The 20,422-nt window shown below is 55.5% G+C and overlaps 4 protein-coding genes across 4 annotated transcripts; 2 read left to right on the top strand and 2 right to left on the bottom strand.

Moving 5' to 3' along the window:
* Positions 1–1,717: 1,717 nt before the first annotated feature.
* On the top strand, positions 1,718–2,926 carry LTHEOB_7990 (uncharacterized protein; the record flags this gene model as incomplete). The annotated part of the gene is made up of 3 exons (XM_035517417.1): positions 1,718–1,893; positions 1,944–2,762; positions 2,815–2,926. 3 exons carry the CDS (start codon positions 1,718–1,720, stop codon positions 2,924–2,926), a joined length of 1,107 nt encoding a protein of 368 aa, XP_035371009.1.
* Positions 2,927–11,589: 8,663 nt separating this feature from the next.
* On the bottom strand, positions 11,590–12,345 carry LTHEOB_7989 (O-methyltransferase; the record flags this gene model as incomplete). The annotated part of the gene is made up of 1 exon (XM_035517415.1): positions 11,590–12,345. The coding sequence occupies one exon, from the start codon at positions 12,343–12,345 to the stop codon at positions 11,590–11,592; it is 756 nt and encodes a 251-aa protein (XP_035371008.1).
* Positions 12,346–13,298: 953 nt separating this feature from the next.
* On the top strand, positions 13,299–14,579 carry LTHEOB_7988 (Serine threonine-protein phosphatase pp2a catalytic subunit; the record flags this gene model as incomplete). Its single annotated transcript, XM_035517414.1, has 6 exons — positions 13,299–13,460; positions 13,544–13,585; positions 13,641–13,746; positions 13,796–14,329; positions 14,383–14,455; positions 14,507–14,579. The coding sequence occupies 6 exons, from the start codon at positions 13,299–13,301 to the stop codon at positions 14,577–14,579; spliced, it is 990 nt and encodes a 329-aa protein (XP_035371007.1).
* A 5,017-nt stretch (positions 14,580–19,596) lies between these two features.
* Positions 19,597–20,407, bottom strand: LTHEOB_7987 (Ras small monomeric GTPAse; the record flags this gene model as incomplete). Its single annotated transcript, XM_035517413.1, has 4 exons — positions 19,597–19,829; positions 19,893–20,168; positions 20,222–20,336; positions 20,396–20,407. 4 exons carry the CDS (start codon positions 20,405–20,407, stop codon positions 19,597–19,599), a joined length of 636 nt encoding a protein of 211 aa, XP_035371006.1.
* Between the last annotated feature and the right edge of the window lie 15 nt (positions 20,408–20,422).

Raw genomic sequence — 20,422 nt, 5'->3', positions numbered from 1 at the left:
TGCGCCTGGACCCCGGGCGCACACCCCTGTACGATCAGCTGGCAGTCTTTCGGCCCGGAGACGCAGCGCCAGCCAACAAGAGCTGAGGGCGCCTTCCCCACTGTATGGGTCGTTGGGTGAGCTGGTCAGAGTTCGCCCAGGCGGTCGGATACGGAGGCCGTGGGAATGGGTACTGCGCCCGGCATGGTGGATGAACTCAACAGCAACAGCAGAGCGCCAGATCCGGATGCGCCAGCCCAGAGCATCGTCGCAAACTCGCTACTGTGACGCGCTCAAGGTGGATTGCTCTCCACTGAGGCTTCGAGACGGCGCGCGGCACAGCGGCAAGCGCAGGCGAGGCAGAGCAGAGCGGGCCTGCGGCACAGCATCGAACCATGTCCATTTCGCTTCCCCGTCCTCGAAGCTCGTTCATCAAACCGCAAGCTCGACGACGGGCCTAGCTGAGAGCTTTCTTCCCTCTCTCCCTCTCTTTTTTCTTTTTTGTTTTTTTCTCCCGCCGCCTGGCCCTCGGGATCGCAGGCTGCAAGGGCATGGGCGTCGCGCACCTCCGCATCGTCACCAGGCGCGCACTTGTGGCTGCGCCAGGACGACGCGCACAGAAGCTGTGAGCTGGCAGCGCGTCCACCACGTCGACCGCGCTCCTCGCGCCAATTGTTGCCGGCGTGCGCACGCAAACGTCGCGGCGGCATGCCGGCAGTCAAAGAGGGCAAGCTGCGTGTCTTTGGATCAGCAGGCGTGCTTTGTGCTCGGTGTGCGGATGCATGATGAAACCGAGGCTAAGCTGCTGTCACTCGCTGCAGAATAGCAGCCGCCCTGGTGGCACAGGCAGAGCGGAGTGAGGAGAGTGCTGCTGGGGAGGACGGGCAGCGAAAGCCCCTGCCGAGAAGGGTCCTCACACCACTGGTCGAGATCTCGTGCGACTCGACAGGCTGCCCTTTGCGCGATGCCCGGGCAGGGAAGCCGGGGGGAGGGCGCGAAGGGAAAGCCGTCCGAGAGGCAGAGGCGCGACACTACGCCTAAGGCGGCGCGGCGACCGCGTGGTGCTGGGCAGGTCGCCCGAGGCCCAGAGCCTGCGCGGCGTAGGGTGCGCCTCGCCGCGGGCCGCGCGCGCTGGAGCTCCTGGCACCGCCCGGCGGACTGGTGAAGAGTCCTCTCTTTTGCCGGTGCTGGGGGCGGGCAGTGGGCGGAGAGCAGGGCAGCGCGCACCGTTGGATGATCGGCTGGGAAGAGCGTGGGTGCGTGCTTGAGGGCTGCGACTTGTGACGGCGGGTGCTGATGAGTGCACAAGTGGACCAGGGTAGGGATGCCTGCAATAAGTGGAGTCGCTCGCTTGTGCCAGCAGAGGTTGCGTTCCCGACAGCGTGGTTAGCGTGCCCGCTCCGAGCTTTGGGGCCTTAAATGGTCCAGCGCCCCATGCTTGCAAGAGCTGGACGGTGCTCGCCTGCGCAGCCTTGATAACCCACCACTCCCCTTCCGCGGCCGCACGAGGATCCACGACTCCTCGAGTCCGCGTCGAAAGGTCCCCTTGAGCCCGCCACCACTGAGGAATTGGCGAGTCTGTTTCTTCCATCGTGCCTGCCTGTTGTAAAGGAGCCTGCTTGCCTGCGTCGCCCCCGACGCCCTACTGCATGTCCGGATAGACCGCACCCCATCCATCATCCTAAACCATCCATCCTCGGACCCCACCACCCGCCCGCCCGGACACGGAACCGTCATCATGAGTACTCCCCCGGAGGAAATTCGCCAGGAGGCCCTTCACGAGCGCCGCCAGAGCATTGGCAAATATGTGAAGAGGCTCCGCACCGTCTTGAAGAGAGGCAACTCCAGCAAGGAACGCGTCCCCACCGTTGCGTCTTCCGCCGAGAAGAAGCCTGAGCCTGCTGCGTCGACGAGGTAAGCGCCTGCCGGCCCTGCCATTTGCTTCACTCCACTGACAGACCTAGCGCTGCCGAGCCCAAGCCCGAATCCAAGCCCGTCACCTCGACCACGGGCCAGGTCAGCTACCCGCGCAGTGCCGCCCAACAGGAGCGTGCGCGTGCACTCTTCGCCAAGTACGGCCTGACTCTGGAAGCCCACGAGTGGATTACCTCCGGCACGACCAACGAAAATGTCCAGCGTGTCGAGAAGCCCATCCGTATGCGTGTCCACCGCCAGTGCCACCGCTGCCAGACCACCTTCGGTGCCGACAGGGTCTGCCAGAAGTGCGAGCACACTCGCTGCAAGAAGTGCCCTCGCTACCCGGCCAAGAAAGAGAAGACCAAGGGCAAGGGAAAGGAGGGCGAGACTACTGCTACCGCTGCCGCCGCCGCCGCTGCCGCTACTCCGTCCGCTGCCAAGATCGCAACCAAGCCAGCCAAGAAGCAAGAGTACTTGACCATCAAGAGCCGTACCGGTGGTCCCGACTTGGAACGCCGTCCACCTAAACAGCGTGTCCGTCGTCACTGCCACAAGTGCCAAACCTTATTCATCCCCGCTACCGCTACCGTCTGCACCAATTGCCAACACACCCGTTGCACCAAGTGCCCTCGCGACCCGGCCAAGAAGAAGAAGTGGCCCGATGGCTACCCAGGAGACGTCCCCGGCTCGGACACGGAAACAGATGCTGAGGTCCTGCCTGCCCACCAACGGCCGGAGCGCGTCTGGCGCAAGCCACGCATGAGGATCAGGTGGAGCTGTGAACATTGCAATGCACTCTTCATGGAGAAAACCAAAACGTGTGCCGGCTGCGGGCATGAGCGCTGCCCAAGTTGCGTGAGGATTCCGTGAGTACTTCGTATCCAAATGGTTTGACATGGTTGCTGACGAACAACACAGTCCTAAGAAGGCCAAGAAGGAGCCCGACCCAGCCGTACTGCGTTCCGTCGAGGAGAAATTGGCCCGCTTCAAGATGGAGGAACATTTATCTGGAACGGAGTCGGCTGCCTGAACGCATGTTCCTACCCACACCTAGCATCACGAAAGCCCCCTATCATGATTGTGTTCTTGTTTACCGGCATCAATCGCGTATTCTATTCGAAGAGATGAGGCCTCGTTTTTTTTCGCTTCTGGATGACAACCATTCAATACCATTCGTCGCAGGGGAGGGTCTTGAGTTCGGATGAGTAAGACAAAGACTGTTGATAGGACTGGGGCCTTGCTCTTAGGGCGGGCCGCTACTTTTGCAATGCTATAATTTCGGCATGGCGAACACGTTTGATTGACCAGACCAGTGCTACACCCAACAGATGCTCACGACACAGGGGACCCTCGTCCGACACTGGCGACGTCATACTGCCCTCACACCACGCGACGTGTGCGCCCTCGCACCGCTCGGGCTAACCCCCGCAAGTTTTTGTCTGTTGAAAGTTGACCCGCAGCGGGCCGGATCCGGCAAGGCGGTGGTTTTTCGCGGCCTTGGTGGGTGCAACAATGGCGTTTCTTCCGTGCTACCGTGGCACTGGCGCTGGTTCGCTTGACGCAACGCACGACCAGCTCACCGTCTCTTCGAGCTGCAGGCAAAGCACGCCCACCCGCCCATCCCTTACCGCGCCGTCGGAATGCCAGCCATTTTCTCCGCCCACGCTCCAGCCGTTGGCGCAAAATAAAAAAGCGGGCTCGAGCCACCTCGTGGGATCATCCCAGCCGGGAAGGACAGGGGTATGGCTCCGAGGAGAGAGACTGCAGTTTTCTGGCAGGACGCAGCAAGGTGGCGAGCAGCGGCACGTACTGGGATTCGATCGGGTTCTGAAGTCGTCGCAAGATTGCCGGGAAGCAGGTGCGGGTAGCCGTGCAGTCGGTGGGCCCTGATCTCATCTCAGCATCACCATCAGCACCACGCTCACTCGCAGCTCCATCTTGGATGAGGAGGATGACGGCGTGACGAGAGTCGATGCGGCCAGACAGAAGTGAGAAAGGAAAAATCAAAGTGTGTGTGGTACCCCGCCCTGGCGCTCGCCTTGGAGCAGGACGTAGTGGACAAGTGCATGAGGGCCGCAGCGCGCCGCATCGGCACATCAGCAATGCAGCAGCAAGACATATTCTCTGTGCGACGGCCGGCGAGGCTCCATGGCCTGACAGGAAAGGGTTGTCGCATTGCATTTGGTGCCGCCGTCTCGCAGTTCGGCGTTGACACCGCACGCGCCACGTTGTCTCTGCTCACAAGACGTCTAACCCACGCTTCCTAAAACCAGCGGGGAGAAGTGGTACGATAGCCCATATAGCAGCCGGAAGACCGGGGGCAGAGGGGGGAAGGCGAATGGTGAGAGCGGTTGTACGCCGCTCATACGCGCATATGCGCACGCACAGCTTTGGAGCCATTGGCGTTGTGCGAGCCTGGCAGCCGCTGGCTGGCTGGCCCCGCCGGTGTCGGACGGAGACGCCCTGCCTGCTGCTTTGCTGCTTGCTGCTGCTGCTGCTGCTCGGCGGCAGGACCGCGGACGGATTGGACGGCTCAAATCTCCGCTGCCGCTCGGCTTCCAGCCTCTCGCCGTGCGGCGGGCGGCGTGACACAGAGAGGGCGAAGGGAGCGGGTGGATGAGGCTCCTCCCCACGCTGCCCGCGTTACCATCATGCCCGTGTGGTGTGATGCCTCTCGCTGCGAAGAACGGTCGTGGACGGGTGAGCCGATCTCACATACAGCTGCACGTTTCCAGAGAGCAGAGCACATCGAATCAGTCCTCAGAGTCGTGCGGCACCAAGATGCATCGGTGGACTTCCTAAACGAGAAGCCCACGCGATTCATTAGCCCTCGATCCGCGCAACACCTCCTTCTTTCTTTCTTCTTGGCTATCTGATCTCTCACAATTTGGTTTCGACATGTCCATTGCCGGGTTTTTTAACTTTAGTGGCGTGCTTACCGCTGTCCGCCACAGCAGTTGCGACATTGCTCAGGAACGACAAGTAAAGATGAACCGTCAAGAGCCACCATCATCTACGCGCGCACCCCGACCCAGGTTCACGGGTCTCGGCTCAACGTTCTACTGGCGGCAGCGGTCCGGCCCAAGACCAAAAGAAGGAAAAGTGCAAAAGCAATAACCAAAGGCTCCCGCGTGCGAAACCAAAAAGCAAAGGGTGATGACATGTGAGCGCAATCGAGGGGGTGGGATTCAGACTGTTCAATTGCGTTCCTGGTTGACGGGTAGGTGATCCTCACGTTAGCATCGTTGCTTTTTTGCCCCTTCTTCTTCTCGTTCTCCCTGCCTTTGCGGCTTTTGCTTTTTCCTCGCCAGCCAGCCACCGAAGCACCTGCCGGTGTTGGAGATTGAGTCAGCTCTGCTTTTTCCGTTCTTTCGTCCGTCTGTCACCCCTTCTGTGCTCTGTCTCCAGCCATTCGCCCACACCGTTATTGTTGTTCCATTATCGCTAATATAGGCTCGTTCGCGTGGCAGCGTCGGGATTGGATGGAGACTGGCTGGGTCCCTGGATGGTCATAAACTAGGTGCTTTCTGAGACCTCTCGAATTACGACCATGTCCCTTGGGAGGCCTTGCTCTGGGGTGGCAGGGCGAACGATGAGATCCATGACGGCATCTATCCCGCAACTCGGTCCCTGCTCGTTTTCGGATTCCGACGGAACACGTGGCGGGCTGTGTTGGTGTTGCAAAGAGATTGCGGAGTGATGGCGACTCAGCAGTCAGTGATTTCTCTCTCTGTGCGGATCCGCGGACGATCGCTGGGACGGGCCGGAGGCAGCCCTGGTTGCAATGCACTCAAAAACGAGACGGGAGACCCCACCGATGGGTGTATGACGTCGCGGAGACGCCGCAGTCGCGCGCTGTCTCGTCTCGCCACATCTCGCCTTGAGACAGAAGTGCGTTCTTGCTGCTTTGCGGCGTTTGCTGCGCGCTTGCTAGAAGCGTCGCTTGCGGGGGCAAACCGGTTTTTCTCGCGTCGCGGGCAGGGCAGGCACACGGCACGAGGACCCGCACCTCCTCCCCCGGTCATCGGCATCTCCGGCATGTTCGCCTCTACTGCTGCTTTGAGGCTGCGGGAGAGACAGCCCAGACCTCGCTCTTCGGCCGTAGCCCTCTTTTCGTTGGCACTGCCAGCCCCGCTCATCTCCTCTGCCCTTTTCTTCTTCCCACTGCCTCGACTATGCTGACGCATTCACATGCCTCTGCCAGCCGCAAGTATACGAGCGAGGCGACGTCGATTCGGCAGGGAGCAGGGCTGGCCCTGGTTCGATTCCCGCGCTGGCCCCAAAGAAAAACAAGCGCCCGGGCCTAGTCGACTCCAATACCCCGGAGCGGGCTCCCCCCCGTCACCCCAAACGTGCCAAAACGGTCGCGCATATACACCCGCCCGCTGGGGTTTGGGGAATTGCCCTCGACGCTGATTGGGCCAGCCCTCGACCCTCAGCTGCATCGGAACTGCTCAACCGAGCCGCACACCCCATCCTCGACCCACAGCGAAAAGCAGGGAAAGAAAAGAAAGAAAAAAAAGCGAGTCAAGCGAGGCGGGGAAGGTGCGCGCCGTGAGGCGACGGTTGACTCGCCAGCCGCCGTCGAAAGACAAATGACGCGCTGTCGTGGCTCTGGTCCTCGCTCTAGCGGCCGTTATGGCATCCCGTGTCTCGCGACCGGAAAGTCTATCTCAACCGCATCATGTTCTAGAGCGCATCCGGTGGCTGCGTCCCTCACCGTTCCTTTCCTTCTCGTGCCCCTCTCGCTACGACATGCACCTTTTGCTACCACCATTATTGTGGCTTGCTGACAAAGGACAAATAAGCTGTCTCGCCAGAGCGGCAGGGTGCCTACTTTTTTCCGTGCCGCCTTCTTTTCGCTTTCTCTTGGCCTTATCGACGCGCGCCCTCCAGGGGCGTGCGTCTCGCCGAATGGTAAAACTTCCGATGGGAGATCATACATACAGCGGCATGCAGCCCGCAACTGGCCGAGCCCAGGCCACGCGGCGCGACTCTCGGCAGAGCTTCACGTCGTCGCCACGGCGTCGCCGTTGGCTAATGCGTTAGCTCTTTCCGCCGCAGGTCCAGCCTGCAGGTTGACCCCAGGCAATTTTCCTGCGCCTGGAGGCGCTGGACGGGCCTTGCCATGCAAGCGGGCATGAAAAGTACGGGCCGAAGGCAGGGGGACAAGGGATGTGCAAGCGGAAGCCTTGCCGTTCAGCAGGCCAGCTAGGCCAGGCGGCAGATCAAGCGGCCGGATCAGCAGCAGCGTTCGGCAAGGAATGCAGAATTGCCGGATGTTCAAACAGTCCACACACGACCATTGACTGGAGATACTCTCGACGCACACCTGATGGCTTAGCGCTGCGCGTCCACTTGCTGCATGTACTGTCATCCTGCTTGACCGGCTGCTGTTCGATTTGCAGAAGCGACTCCAGGCACAGAAGTAACCTGCAGCCTTGGCAACCCGTGGATTGACAGAGGAAAAGATGAAGATGCTCCTAGAGCAGTACACATTGTCCACGATTGAGAGCGTGCCAGCCTGGTAGTGGAATTTGCCGATTATATGCCCATCTTTTTCACTTCCTCTCCGGAGTTGGCCCGCGATGCCAGCAATAATACTTTCTGAGCAATAATAGGCACGAGGTTACACCTGTGAGTCACGTCTCGTCTCCCATTGTTTTCTAATTCAAGGAGGAGATTGGCCGGGCAGCTACACGCTCATTTTCTTCAACTGGCCTATTATGCTCTGCCTTAGCTCCAAGGCCAAATCTCGCCTTTTCTGAGACGACAACGGTCAAGGTTGAGTGGTCGTTGGAGTCTTCGCTTCGAGGTTAAGCCGCCGACACCTCCTTCCTTCTTCTGCGACGGCTGCTTCTTCTTCTGCCGTTGCTACCACCTAAAGATCGTATGATTGTCGTCGGTGTCTCGTCATCCGTCTTCTTTAGGTCTTTCATCCGTCGCGGCACTGTACATCACTTCAAGGTAAGTCACTGCATGCATCTTCTTTCGCTTTCGTGTTGCACTTCAGATAGTGTGCTTACGGTACCGGGGTACATGCCCCGGCAACTCCGATCTCTACCAATGCCATCGGCGTCTCTTCAGGCCGTTGCATGGCCTGTTCCTCACCCTAATCTTACCTGCGGCTCCGGTAATAGTGGGCCTACGTACACACAATGGAGGGAAAGCAGAACCTTTCCGGGCGTGCGCGCATGCATACGTCGTGCATGCGCCGGGCGAAATAAAAAAAAACAGCGGGCCCTACCTGCATTATTCCACAACTCTCCATCTCCCTATGCTATGCCATGCTTTCCAGTCCTTTGTCTCTCCCTACCATCCATGTTGAATGCCCGTCTGCACCTTGTTCACCCCATGACTGACATCTCCTCCCCTCCCCTCCCGGCTCGCATACCCGTACCCACTCTCCTGGTCGGTCACCTTCATTACGTCAAGAAAAAGGAACGGTTGCGACGGGTCTGCCCGTCCCAGCTCTCTGGAATTTCGCAGCCATAGCCACTTCTGAAGACCATGGGAAAGGTTAAATGTGGATACCGTGAGTAAACTCCACGTCCCTGTGGCGGAGGGGATCACTGCCTTTCTTCCCTTTTGCCGTGTAGAGCTGTCTGCTCAAAATGGACGGACTCCGAAGCTCCTTGGTGATCTTGCCACGCACTAGCTCCACAGAGAGAGAAAGATGGATTTGGAATTCTTGCTATTCAGGCAATATTTGATTCGATCATTTATTCGCTGGTAGGTATTTTGAAAGCATGCGTGCAGCATTCTGGATGCGGTGCTACATTCTAGCCACGAATCTCGTGGACGTGCGATTAAAGTCCGGGGCGAAGGAACAACAAGCTCGATCTCGATTGAGCGGCGCTAGGTAAGGCTCGAACGATGGATTGGGACGGAGGGGAGAAGAGGGGAGGGGACGGCACTTCCCGTAATGATGATCTCCCGCGAGATTTACTGTGGGGGGTTCCATAATATGAGGAGGTCTAGATGAGCGGCCGTGGGGACACTGTTTGTTGGCCATTTCTCTTTCTCCCCCAGCACGATGCCAGTCGCTCCTTTTCAGCAATCGCCGAGCTGATCTTGTTGGTGATGAGTGGTGAAGATGGGCAAAATGTCGTGAGTCAGCAAGGGTGACCGGTGACGGGGAAAGCTTTGATGTTTCCGACGCACAGCGCATGAGCGGGCATGCAAGAAAACTCGTACAGAGGATGGGCGCTTAGGTGTGCGGCCCATCATTTTGTTGATGTTGCTCTTTGTACGACTCTGGTATTCACGGGGTGTTAACAATGCGTTGTTAAGGGTGGCTTGAATCGGGCGCGCCCGAGTTCGTTCGAGCGTGCGACCATCGCCATGTTCCCGCTTCACTTTTTTTCCCCTCCGCTTGCTGTTTTTTTTTTTTCGGATTTACTTCTGGTCCATCCGAAGTCACCCGCGTCGGAAATATCTCGCTGTTTGAAGTCGTCGGTCATTTGGCAGCAGTCATGGAAGCATTGATCTCATTTCCAAGCTTACCGCAGGTCATGGCATCCGTGCCTCATTTACACAGACTGCATTTGAAGAGACAGTGGCATAGCTATGTCCGCTCGTGCCGATGTATACTAACCCCAAAAATTCAAAGTGTCTCACTGTGTGAAACCACCTCGTATACTCTCCGTCGTTGGGCTAGAGAACTGGAAGGGAAGTCCAGGAGGCTGCTTCTTCAATGACGACCTCTAATTTACACCTGATGTAGTAGCCTCTCACAGTGTCTTTAGCTGTGTTCGTACATCTTTAGCCGAAAGAATATTTGAGGTCATAGCATGTCCGTCACCACCCGTGTTTATGAAAAAGTCACTCCCCGCGCGCCTTTCTAGCACATTTTAAAATCGAGCTTACCAAGAATAAAACTATCCTTACGCAATGAAAAATCAATATATGGATCGACAGCGAGGCTCGTTACCCGTATCAAGCTGTTTCGATGCTTCTTCGAGCTGTCCTCACATCACCTGAACGTACACAGCCTTTCAGGGAACACCTTGAAAGTTTGAAGGCCTAGCGATATTTGAGAGGCTGAACGAGAAAAGCGGCTTCGGGGGGCAAAATTCAAGACACTTGAGCTGTGCGGCGAGCTTTCACTTTCGCATCCATCTCACTTTCAGCAAACGAAAAAGTAGAAACAAAAATATGACTGGGTGATATTGGGCCTTAATTGTAGTTTTAGTGCTGTGTATACTTACCGACCTTCTTGATTGTCTCACCACGAGCGCTTGCTGTTTTGGTTCCATAAGTTAATCCACATGGGCTTTGTCGCAAAGGGCATACATTTATTCTATGACAAGTCCCCCAGAAACCCCATCTGCGAAGTTAAGGATATCCCACTCTCTTGCACTGCAGCCGCGACAAGATGATTCTGTAGAGTCTGGCTTGTACAGCTACAACGGGGATTTGCGAAATCATGAAAGTCCGTGGTCTTTTCACAAACTGCGGAAGACAGCTCTTAAGCGTTACCTAGTCCGTTTTGCGCTCTTCTCCATATTTATACTGGATGGCCATCAACCAATTCCCTCTTCCTCGACTGTAAGGCGTGAGGAGATGCTCTACTAATGGAAATACACACGGATAATGCAGCATCTAAGTGTCATCTTCGTTTTTCGATGTTGTTTGGCGGCCGATTTCGCGATTTTACGTAGCGCAAGCCAGGGGCTGAGGCTTTCACTGCCTGTGAGGGTAGTTCAGCACGCAGAGAGCTATGTTTTGTTGCCCCTACCTTTGGTTCCCTGCTAATGGAGGCTGGCGGAGGAAAATCCATGTATATGTGTCAGACCTCATCAGTATCTTCATTGCCGTTTGTATTTGCCGTGTTTTATGCTTTTTCTCAACACCAAGGATTATCTTGTTTATCTCACCACAACAACGTCATTCATTCATTATGCTTTGTGACACCATTCTAAGCAATTTGTGTATCTACCCAGGTAGTTTTACTGCTGTATTATGGGAATCAGAAGTGTTCAATTGAATTCATTTGCACTGTTCAATAACATGTGTACTGGAAAGGCTCTAGATATCAGTGGCGCCAAGGTGCTTTCTTCTCGCAAGCAGGGAAGCACTCTAGAAGGTCTGCTTACAAAGACTGCATTTCACGAACTTGGCCCAAGAGATATTCCGCTGGGCTGAGTGAAACAGATTCAGAAAAAAGCTTCCTCGAATTGTTGCTTAGATTCGTTGACGCCAGAGTCGCCACTAGTAGACGGATATTCTGCTTCACTTAGCAAAGGGTTGAGTGCAACAGCATGAAGAAGGATGGGGACGTCAGACTGGGAGAGGATGTGATTCTGGGTATTCCTGTTACTTGGCCTGACTCTACGCATTGGGGCGTGGCGATGGTGATAGGTATTTGTGGAAGTGACTGCGTGGATCAACTGGAAAAATCACTTATCAATGGCTGTGGGATGGCCATTGCTACAGACAATTGCAATCTGGCTATCGCTTCAACCACTGAGGTAAAACGTCCCGCATGTGGAAGGGTGTCTCTCACGTAAAGTACCATCCAATAAGCACATAGTTGAGCGCTAAATCTAGGTCTATTTCAACTCTGACACTGCTATCTGCCAAGAGACATACGCACAACTCAGAAAGGAAGTAGGCAAAGGAAACATATCTTTCAATAAATCGTCGACTCATTCAAAGTTCAACTTCGTGTTGTACATGGCCTTCTCCAAATCAGGCCTGCTTGCTCTTGAGAAATTCCAAGATATCGTCCCGAACAACAGCAAAGAGGAAGCCGTCATAAGATTTCCCACCCACCGTCTGCATTACCATGGCGTCGGTGCGTTCGTCTTGTCCTACCTTCTCGACCAGCAGCCTAGAGCCTGCAGTCCTGCTGTTGGTTTTGGCAAACTCAGCGTCGGCGAGGGAGCCCTGTCTGACGACATTGTCCACGATCAAGCAGGCGCCAGGAATGGACATATTCGCAGCATGGTCAAAGTAGGTCCAATTGTTTTCCTTGTCGGCATCGATGAAGGCGAGTCCAAAGCGTTCCCTTTTCCCTTGGTTGACTTCGTCGACGAGCTTGGCCATGACGTCGGAGCCGCTTCCTACAAGCACCTCGACGCGGTCATCAACGCCGGCAAACTTGAGGTTTTCACGGGCCACGGCAGCGTGGTGTTCGTTGACCTCGATGGTGGTGACCCTAATATCCGGACTTGCATGGGCGAACCAAATGGAACTGTATCCGCCCAAGGTACCGACCTCGACAACGTGCTTGGTTCTCAGGAGCCGGGCTTGCAGCATAAGGAATTTCCCTTGGGGGCGAGAGACAGCAATATCGGGCAATCCCTTAGCCTGCGAGTTCTTGTCGGCATGATCGAGGGCTTCGGTCAGCGAAGGCTTGAGGCGTGCGTCGAGGTGCGATGTAGTGTAGTTGTCGACAGGCTCCCACGGGCCGGAAGGACCATAGGAATACTTCTCGCCAGACATGTCGGATGTGGATTTCGGGCGAAATGTGGGGGTTCCGCGACAATGAGGAGGGAGCTGCGAAGGGCAGTTGGAAAGGCAGGTTCTGTGAGATCAGCACTCGTTCTAACATATAATATATACTTGTACTTCAAGGCAACAGTCGGCGGCGGGGTTCGGCTTCGGCATCGGACATGTCGCAATCGCAGCAGTGGCGGGGTCGAGCGGCATCGGCGTGCTAGTCTATGTCTTAAGGCCGAGTGAAGGTGGGGTGGAAAATCCGAGGCCGCGCCCACATGCCGTGTGGTGTTGAGCGTTCGAACAGGCAGCATGTCCTGGAGCCTAAATCCTGCGTGCCGGCCTACGATAAGCATGCAGTGGAATGCGCTACTTTGGGTCGGCGGCAGGCCATTGAAGAGCTGGGAGCGCAGGGCCAGCACAGCACGTCGCTTGTCGCAGGCGGTGGTGACAATGGAGGGCTACGTGGTCGCATGGGCGAGGCGAACAAGGCGCAGGGCGGGAGAGGCTGCGTGGAGCCGAACTTGAGAGCGAGGGAGCGGGTGGCATTTGGGTTTGGCAGCGGCCTTCGATAGCTGCTGCAGCGGCGCCCCGGAAAATCGTTGCGGCGGCTCATCTGGGCTTGGCAGGCTGCGTGATTTGCGTTGCGCTCCAAACAGACAAGCCTGGGCGCTGCACGCACGCCGGACACCACACTCGCCGCTCCCCTCAACCTCATCCAAAGGCCCGCTCCGACACGAGATACCCCAGCTCCTCCTAGAGCCACCCAACCCCCGCCGAAACCGCCCTACCGCCTCCCTCATCCGCTTCTCTCGCGTCCCCCACGTGCCCCTCCCGAAACACCAACTCGATCCGAACGTCATTTCTTCCTAATCCGGGCTGCGACAGCAACCCGCTCCGCGACCAGCTCTTCTTCAAAGACCGCTGCATCTCCCACATCCCCCGCACACTCGAGCACCATGGACACCAACATGGAGGACGTCGGGAAGCTGCCCGAGCCCAGCCAGCTGTCCTCCCTCAAGTCGGAACCCACCACCATCCCCACGCTGGATGGCTGGATCGAGAGCCTGATGAGCTGCAAGCAGCTTAAGGAGGAGGACGTCCAGCGACTTTGTGACAAGGTATTCCGCCTTCTTTGACCGACAGCAGCCCGCCCGCCCGCTGTCGGTCGCGCATCGGACAGGAGCTGACGTGGTGCGCCCAGGCCCGTGAGGTGCTTCAGGAAGAGTCCAACGTCCAGCCCGTGGTAAGTGACTGCTGCGCCCGCATCGCCGGCCCTCAATTACTCATCCTGCCGTCAGAAATGCCCCGTCACCGTGTGCGGTGACATCCACGGCCAGTTCCACGATCTGATGGAGCTGTTCAAGATCGGAGGCCCCAACCCCGATACCAACTACTTGTTCATGGGTACGCATCCCTCCGCACCCAGCCCACACGCCGTTGCTCATTCATGCAGGCGACTACGTCGACCGTGGCTACTTCTCCGTTGAGACCGTCACCCTCCTTGTTGCCCTTAAGATTCGCTACCCCCAACGCATCACCATCCTGCGTGGCAACCACGAGTCCCGCCAGATTACCCAGGTCTACGGCTTCTACGACGAGTGCTTGCGCAAGTACGGCAACGCCAACGTCTGGAAGTACTTCACCGACCTCTTTGACTACCTCCCCCTCACCGCTCTTATCGACGGCCAGATCTTCTGTCTCCACGGCGGTCTCTCCCCTAGCATTGACACGCTGGACAACATTCGCGCGCTGGACAGGATACAAGAGGTGCCTCACGAGGGTCCCATGTGCGACCTTCTCTGGTCCGACCCCGACGACAGGTGCGGCTGGGGAATTTCGCCCAGAGGTGCGGGATACACGTTCGGCCAGGACATCTCGGAGGCGTTCAACCACAACAACGGCCTCACGCTCGTTGCGCGCGCCCACCAGCTGGTCATGGAGGGTTACAACTGGTCTCAGGATAGGAACGTGGTGACAATCTTCTCAGGTACGGACGCCACAGCTGCATTGGCGAGCTCAACCATGCTGACTCAGGTATAGCACCCAACTACTGCTACAGGTGCGGTAACCAGGCCGCCATCATGGAGATTGATGAGCATCTGAAGTATACTTTGTAAGTCGTCTCAATCCACGCTCGATGAAGCGTTTCCTAACCTATTCACAGCCTTCAGTTTGACCCGTGCCCGAGAGCTGGCGAGCCCATGGTGTCGCGCAGGACGCCTGACTACTTCCTCTAGTTCTGTGCCGTTGGTTATACGAGTAGAAAAGCGTTCGGGAAAGCGCATTTCCATTACGAAGAAATTACACCTCTATCTTGCATGCATGGCACCCTCACGGTTACAATTGGTAGACTGTACATATGCATCCGGCAGCCTATCAAAGAATCAGCGAAAACGACGGCGGAGCGGTAACGGGATTGCGTCCGCTTTTTTAAAGAGATGCTAATATTCACTTGTTTTCTCCTTGCCTAATCTGTCTCGGTCTTTTGTGGTTTGTAAACCGGTTTCCATCCCATTTTAATCTTGCGTCGAGAGCAGCGTGACGAATTGATTGTACCTGGTTCGTGCGGACATCGATCTTCTGCAAGACAGTAAGGGTATTCATGCAAGGGCAAGGTGCAGCAACGCTGGCACCGCCTTTGACCCCGCCCTTGGACCCCCTGTCGTTCCGGCCAAGCTTAAAACCTTAATCGCTACCTGAGTAACCGCGCTCTGTAACTCTGCAAGGCTTGTGCAATCTAGAAGAACCTTCATGCCTGCACAGCCTTGTTTGCCAGCATGCCTGGCTGACGCCACGCCCTTCTTCGCACACTCACCCAATTCCTGTATACACATCGAGAATGTAGGCCATTGCGATTTGTAATTTCTATTTTCGTCTACCCACTGCCCCTTGAGTCAATCATGATTGCAAACCAAGCCCGATTTAGCCTTTCCAGCCCTGGAGCCAAAAGCTTTCCCCGAAAAGCCGTGAGGGATGAAAATGCACCTGAACTTCTCTAGGGCGACTCGTATGCCACCTTCCAAGAAACCGCCCCGCGTCCTTATATATCGTGGCAAGTATCGAACATTTGGGGTCAGAGCGTGATGATGATGGCGGTGGCGATCACAACCCATCGTTGTTTGTCAATTATCGAAGTACTTTGGACTATTGCGCTCGCATCGATTAGATCCAGGAGATAATTGTGCCTTGCTCGGCTTTCGTTTTTTGACTTTTCATTGTTCGCCTCACCATTCCCCTGTCCCTTCGGCTTTTGGGGTGTGAACTCTACTGATAACGCTAGGATGTCGCGGATGTCCATCATTGACGTCTTGTCGCCTGTCTCATCCGGTTACCCGGTACTTACGACAGTGATGACGATCCCGACGATGATAAGAGTTCGGGCGCGTCGAATTAACTTTAGCCGACGAGATCCCTCTCGCGCATCTTTCTTTCATTGGTGGTGAAAGGTAGTTGATTTGACCTGTAAAGTGGATTTCGTAAAGTGAATGTCGTGTTTGCTACTAGGCGTTTTGAGAACATCCAATCATTGCCGAGAGCACCCCCGGTACTGGGCTATATCTCCTACGATACAAGGAAATAGAGACTCTAGGGTAGTAGGTGAGGCATTAACGAGTACAAAGTTGCCCAGCGCTAGTCAATGTAAGTGTTAACCGTGATAGGATAGTCGTGCATCCCTGTTCGGGTAACAGAGAGCGGTTTCTCTATAAATAATTTCTCGTGAATGCTCAACATTTTACGTTTTACTATGGCATAGACTGAGTTTGTAGTCGGACTCGATGCAATCATGAAAAGTTGCGAGAGTAGAAAGGAGGCACTGAGTCAAGCGCATTTAGAGCTACATTTTCTCTCATTGAATTTATTTTGGGGGGTCTCGAATCATTTCTTCATCTGATAATGATCCCTCATTGGTGACTGAAGATATAGCCTTCCAGAACTGCGCGTGGATAGAGCAAAGTGCTGGAGAAACTGCGGATGCCGAAGATATCCAGCACGATTGTAGTGTCGCCTCTGCCGGGTCAAGTTTGAGGATGTGATCAAAATTTCACTTCTTTCAGATATTCAAAATTATTACAATGTGACGCTTGTAATTCCATGGCTTGCTCTTGATGGCCTTTATCATAACGACACGAGGGATTAGAAGAACGTGGTGTGGTCTGGGATCCCACTCTTTAGATGACATGTATATCCAGAGGAACAGCACTCAATATGAAATAGCTAGCGCTCTTTGATGTCATACTTTCTTTGATGTAGTTGCCGGCACCCAATGTTACACAAGCAGCCAATGGCGTACCGCTTTCGGCCTCGTAGCAGTTCAATGCACGCGAAGTCCCTATAGGTCTAGACTCCAGATAGAAAAAAAGGAAAGAAAATCTACCCAAGCCACCACGGAACCGTTAGAGTTTGCCTACGCAAACCGTGGAAGCATGTTCCTTTTGCACTGTAGAAGCTATGCCTGTTTGGTAGGACCTTGCAGCAGCTCAAACATCCATGAACGGCCCCGCAATGATCAACACCACGGATAAATCATATCCTTTCCTCGCGCCCACTTCTCCACATCGGGTGTCGAGATACTTGGGCATACTCGACGTCGATTGGACCGGAGCAACCGCGCGGCAAGCAGAAGGGAGAATTCGAACGGTACAGTGGCGTCCAGCCGCACTACTACTGGCGCCGGCTGCTTGTGCAACCACACCAAAACGGTCCCGAAAACGGTCCTTATCCTGACGTCAGGCGCCAAACGCCGCGACCCCGGTTCAAGCCACTACAGGGCCCAGCCCGGCGTTTCCATGCAGAAACAAGTGTCGCCTACCGCATCCACGGAAGAGGAGCCACCTTCGCCCATACCACGTCAACGTTCATTTTCGCCTCTGGCGTAACGTCAGCTGTCACACATGGTACTGAATGGCTTGGGGCAGCACGGTATTTAGAGAGAAAAAAAAGGGAAAAAAAATAAAAGACCAGGACCAGGTAGTCCTGACGGTGGAGAGCGTCCCATTGGCCGAGCCAAAGCCATAGTTCGCCGTTTGCTCGACAAAACAAAAGTCGATCGGCTGCCATTAAAAACAACGCACGCGATGATATCCGTCGCCACTAACAACATCGTGTGTGTGTTGTCCACGACGCCGTAAACCGCAAATGGCTGAAACGGCATGAAGCACAGAGCTCCCGCGATGCGCGACCGCGCCCCTCTCTTCTTCTTTTCCTTTGCCCTTTCCTTTTATCAAACTGGTTCACCAGGCGTCATCCGCCGTTCCCTGCGGGTCGGCTGGCGTGTGTTTCAGCGAACTTCACGGTGCTCCGCAGTGCTGCGTACGCGAAGGCCGAAAGAAGCCACAGAACAATATAAGAGTGGGGGTCACAGACCAACACACACACAACGGAGGGGTGGGTGCAGGCGAGGTGAAAACAAGCAAAGAAACAAGATTGGCTGAGGTCCAACGGTGAGGTAAATTGTAAGGATGAAGATTTTCTTTCGCCTGTCGAACCAGAAAACAACGGCTTGCTTTGAGAGAATCCTGAAGGACCCTCCTACCCCCCTCCGACAAGAGGGCCCCACGCTGGGCGAAACTCGGGTCGGTGTGTGCTTCTGTTGAATGTGTCCGTGTGCCAAGTCACCGGAAAGTTGCAGAGAGTGCGTTGGCAAAAGCCGAAGAACCGGGAACCCTGATAGCATGATTGCCCCCGCGTAGATTGTTGCGCGTTTCGGCCACCGAAGGAAGAGAGGGAAGGAGAAGGGTGCGCCCTGTGGCCAGGTCTCGTGACGAAAGGGGAGGGGGCGCGGGCGCTCCCCCCGTCAACCACGCCACTTTTTGTTTCTTGCGCCCTCTGGCTCGTCTGCTCGACCGGAGGGAAAGGAGAAGAGAAGGGGTGCAAAAAAAAAAAAAAAGCCGTTGGTCGTACGAACCTATGACGCAAGCAGGCGCGCTGCGAAAAAGTCGCAGCTACTGAGACAAGACGTTGAAGCCTGCAAGGTGCCTCGGAAAGATGGCCGAAAAAGCAACTCGACCCGAAAAGCGTTGGAAAAGCCGGGGAAAAAGCAAACGGACAGAAAAGAAAGTTCCGTACATACCATGTGAGTATCACGGGAGATGGACGAGGCGCGACGAAGGAAGAGGGCGTAACTAGGGGCAGCAATTAGCGCAGAGTACAGTCGAGGGACGGCTTGCGCCCTTGACAATCGTCTTTTTGAGCTTGATTCTTCAATTGAGCACTAGTCTAACATAACGGTTGATGATATGGCTGGGCGGTAACGACCGAAAACACACTAAGTAACAACGAGAACACGGGCAAGTAGAGTAGCAGTAACAAGGAAAAAACACCTTATCAAACGGCCGCAGATGGTACAACATCAAACTCCCCCAGACTAGAGACGAGACAGGGTGCCAAAACCACACACACGAGCGTTTGAGGGAATATGCTTTGATGGGGGAATACAACAACGCTCGCAACTCGTCTGTGCTTGTGTGTGGCGAACAACGTGCTTTTTTCAAGGTTCCAAGGAAATAGGAAAAAGAAATAAGGAAATCTGAACACCGTCATCCCAGCCGTGCAAATGGAGAGAACCGAGCCAGGCCTGGTGTTGCTTGTTTCTCCGTGAGCGAGCGAGCAACAGCTCGACATGGTGCCTTTCGACGCTGCTTGCAGCGACTTGGCAGCCGTTGGTTGTCGTTTGGCCGTTGACCCATGCCTTTTTCTCTTTCTCCTCGAAGAGGAGAATCTGAGGCAGAACCTCCCAGAGCGAGATACATTCATGCCAGGAAGACAGGAAAAAGGTAGACAAAAAAGCAGGAGCCACATAAGAAACCCGCTTGTGGAAGAAAAAAAAAGAACTAACGGGCTTGCTAAGCCGTAGTTTGGCATTGAAGCCAGGCCCAAGAGGATTAGAGACAAGCGGGTGAAGAGAAAAAAAGAAACAGAGAGAAGGGAGATAAAAAAAGCCATTCGTAATCCCTTCCGTCCGTACCAAGTAAAAGTTAAACTGCCAATAAGAGTGTTGTCAAAAGGGGATTTTCGCTCGTCTCTTCTCCTCCCAACCGTGCTCCGGGCAGAAAAATAGAATAAAAGGTAGTAGTGCTTTGAAACGCATGCATGCATGACCCTGTGGCGGCTACCACATCATTAATTCTCCCCAGCGGCAGCCAATGCAAAAAGGATATTGTTCACCTGTCCCAAGACTCTCTCTCTCGTCGACCCCCAAAATGAAACCAACTTGGCGGCGCGGTGCGATGACGGCGCTTCGCGTGTGGGCCGTTTTTACATGACAGTGCAGCAGCAGCCTTTGCTCTCCGCATCGCCGTCCATCTCCATCTTGCCCGACGGGCCGTTGCCACCAGCGGCAGGGGCGCCTGAGCCGTACGACGACATTTCCCTGTTGTATCTCCTGATCTCCCTGACGAGGTCGTAGAAAGCGTTGTCGACGTTGATGCGGGATTTGGCCGACGTCTCAACGAACTTGCATCCGAATTGCTTTGCCAAGTCTTGACCCTCTGGTGATAGCGGTGACGATCAGCGCTCGGGCCCCCCTTTGGGCGAGAAGAGATGGCACTAACCTTGTGTCGAGACCTGCCTCTCTGCCTCCAAATCGCACTTGTTGCCCACCACGATGATGGGGAAGTAGTCCTTGTCCTTGACGCGCAGGATCTGCTGCTGGAAGGTCATGATTTCTTCAAACGACTGCCGCGAGGTTATCGAGTAGACGAGCAGGAAACCCTCGCCGGTCCGCATGTACTGCTCGCGCATCGCCGAGTACTCCTCCTGGCCGGCGGTATCGAGCACATCGAGCAGGGCAACCTCGTCGTCAACGACGCACTGCTTGCGGTACGAGTCTGCGAGGCGGGCGTCAGTCAGAGCGGGCGGGCGGCACCGCGGGCCCACGCACCTTCAATGGTCGGGTCGTACTCGTCGACGAAGTGGCTCTGGATCAGCTGGATGGTCAGGCAGGATTTACCCACGCCTCCGCCGCCGACCACCACCAGCTTGTATTCTCTGAGAAACTGCGTCGGAGTCAGCCATTGGGGACGCTCGCAGGTCAGGGGGGCTCGGCGCGGCGCACCTTGGAGGCCATCGTGTGCTGTGGGGG

This window comes from Lasiodiplodia theobromae, assembly GCF_012971845.1.
Source record: "Lasiodiplodia theobromae strain AM2As chromosome Unknown scaffold_24, whole genome shotgun sequence".
In the NCBI taxonomy this organism is placed as follows: Eukaryota; Fungi; Ascomycota; class Dothideomycetes; order Botryosphaeriales; family Botryosphaeriaceae; genus Lasiodiplodia; species Lasiodiplodia theobromae.
Note: the sequence above shows the minus strand (reverse complement) of the source record. Positions and strands in the feature narration are given on the sequence as shown.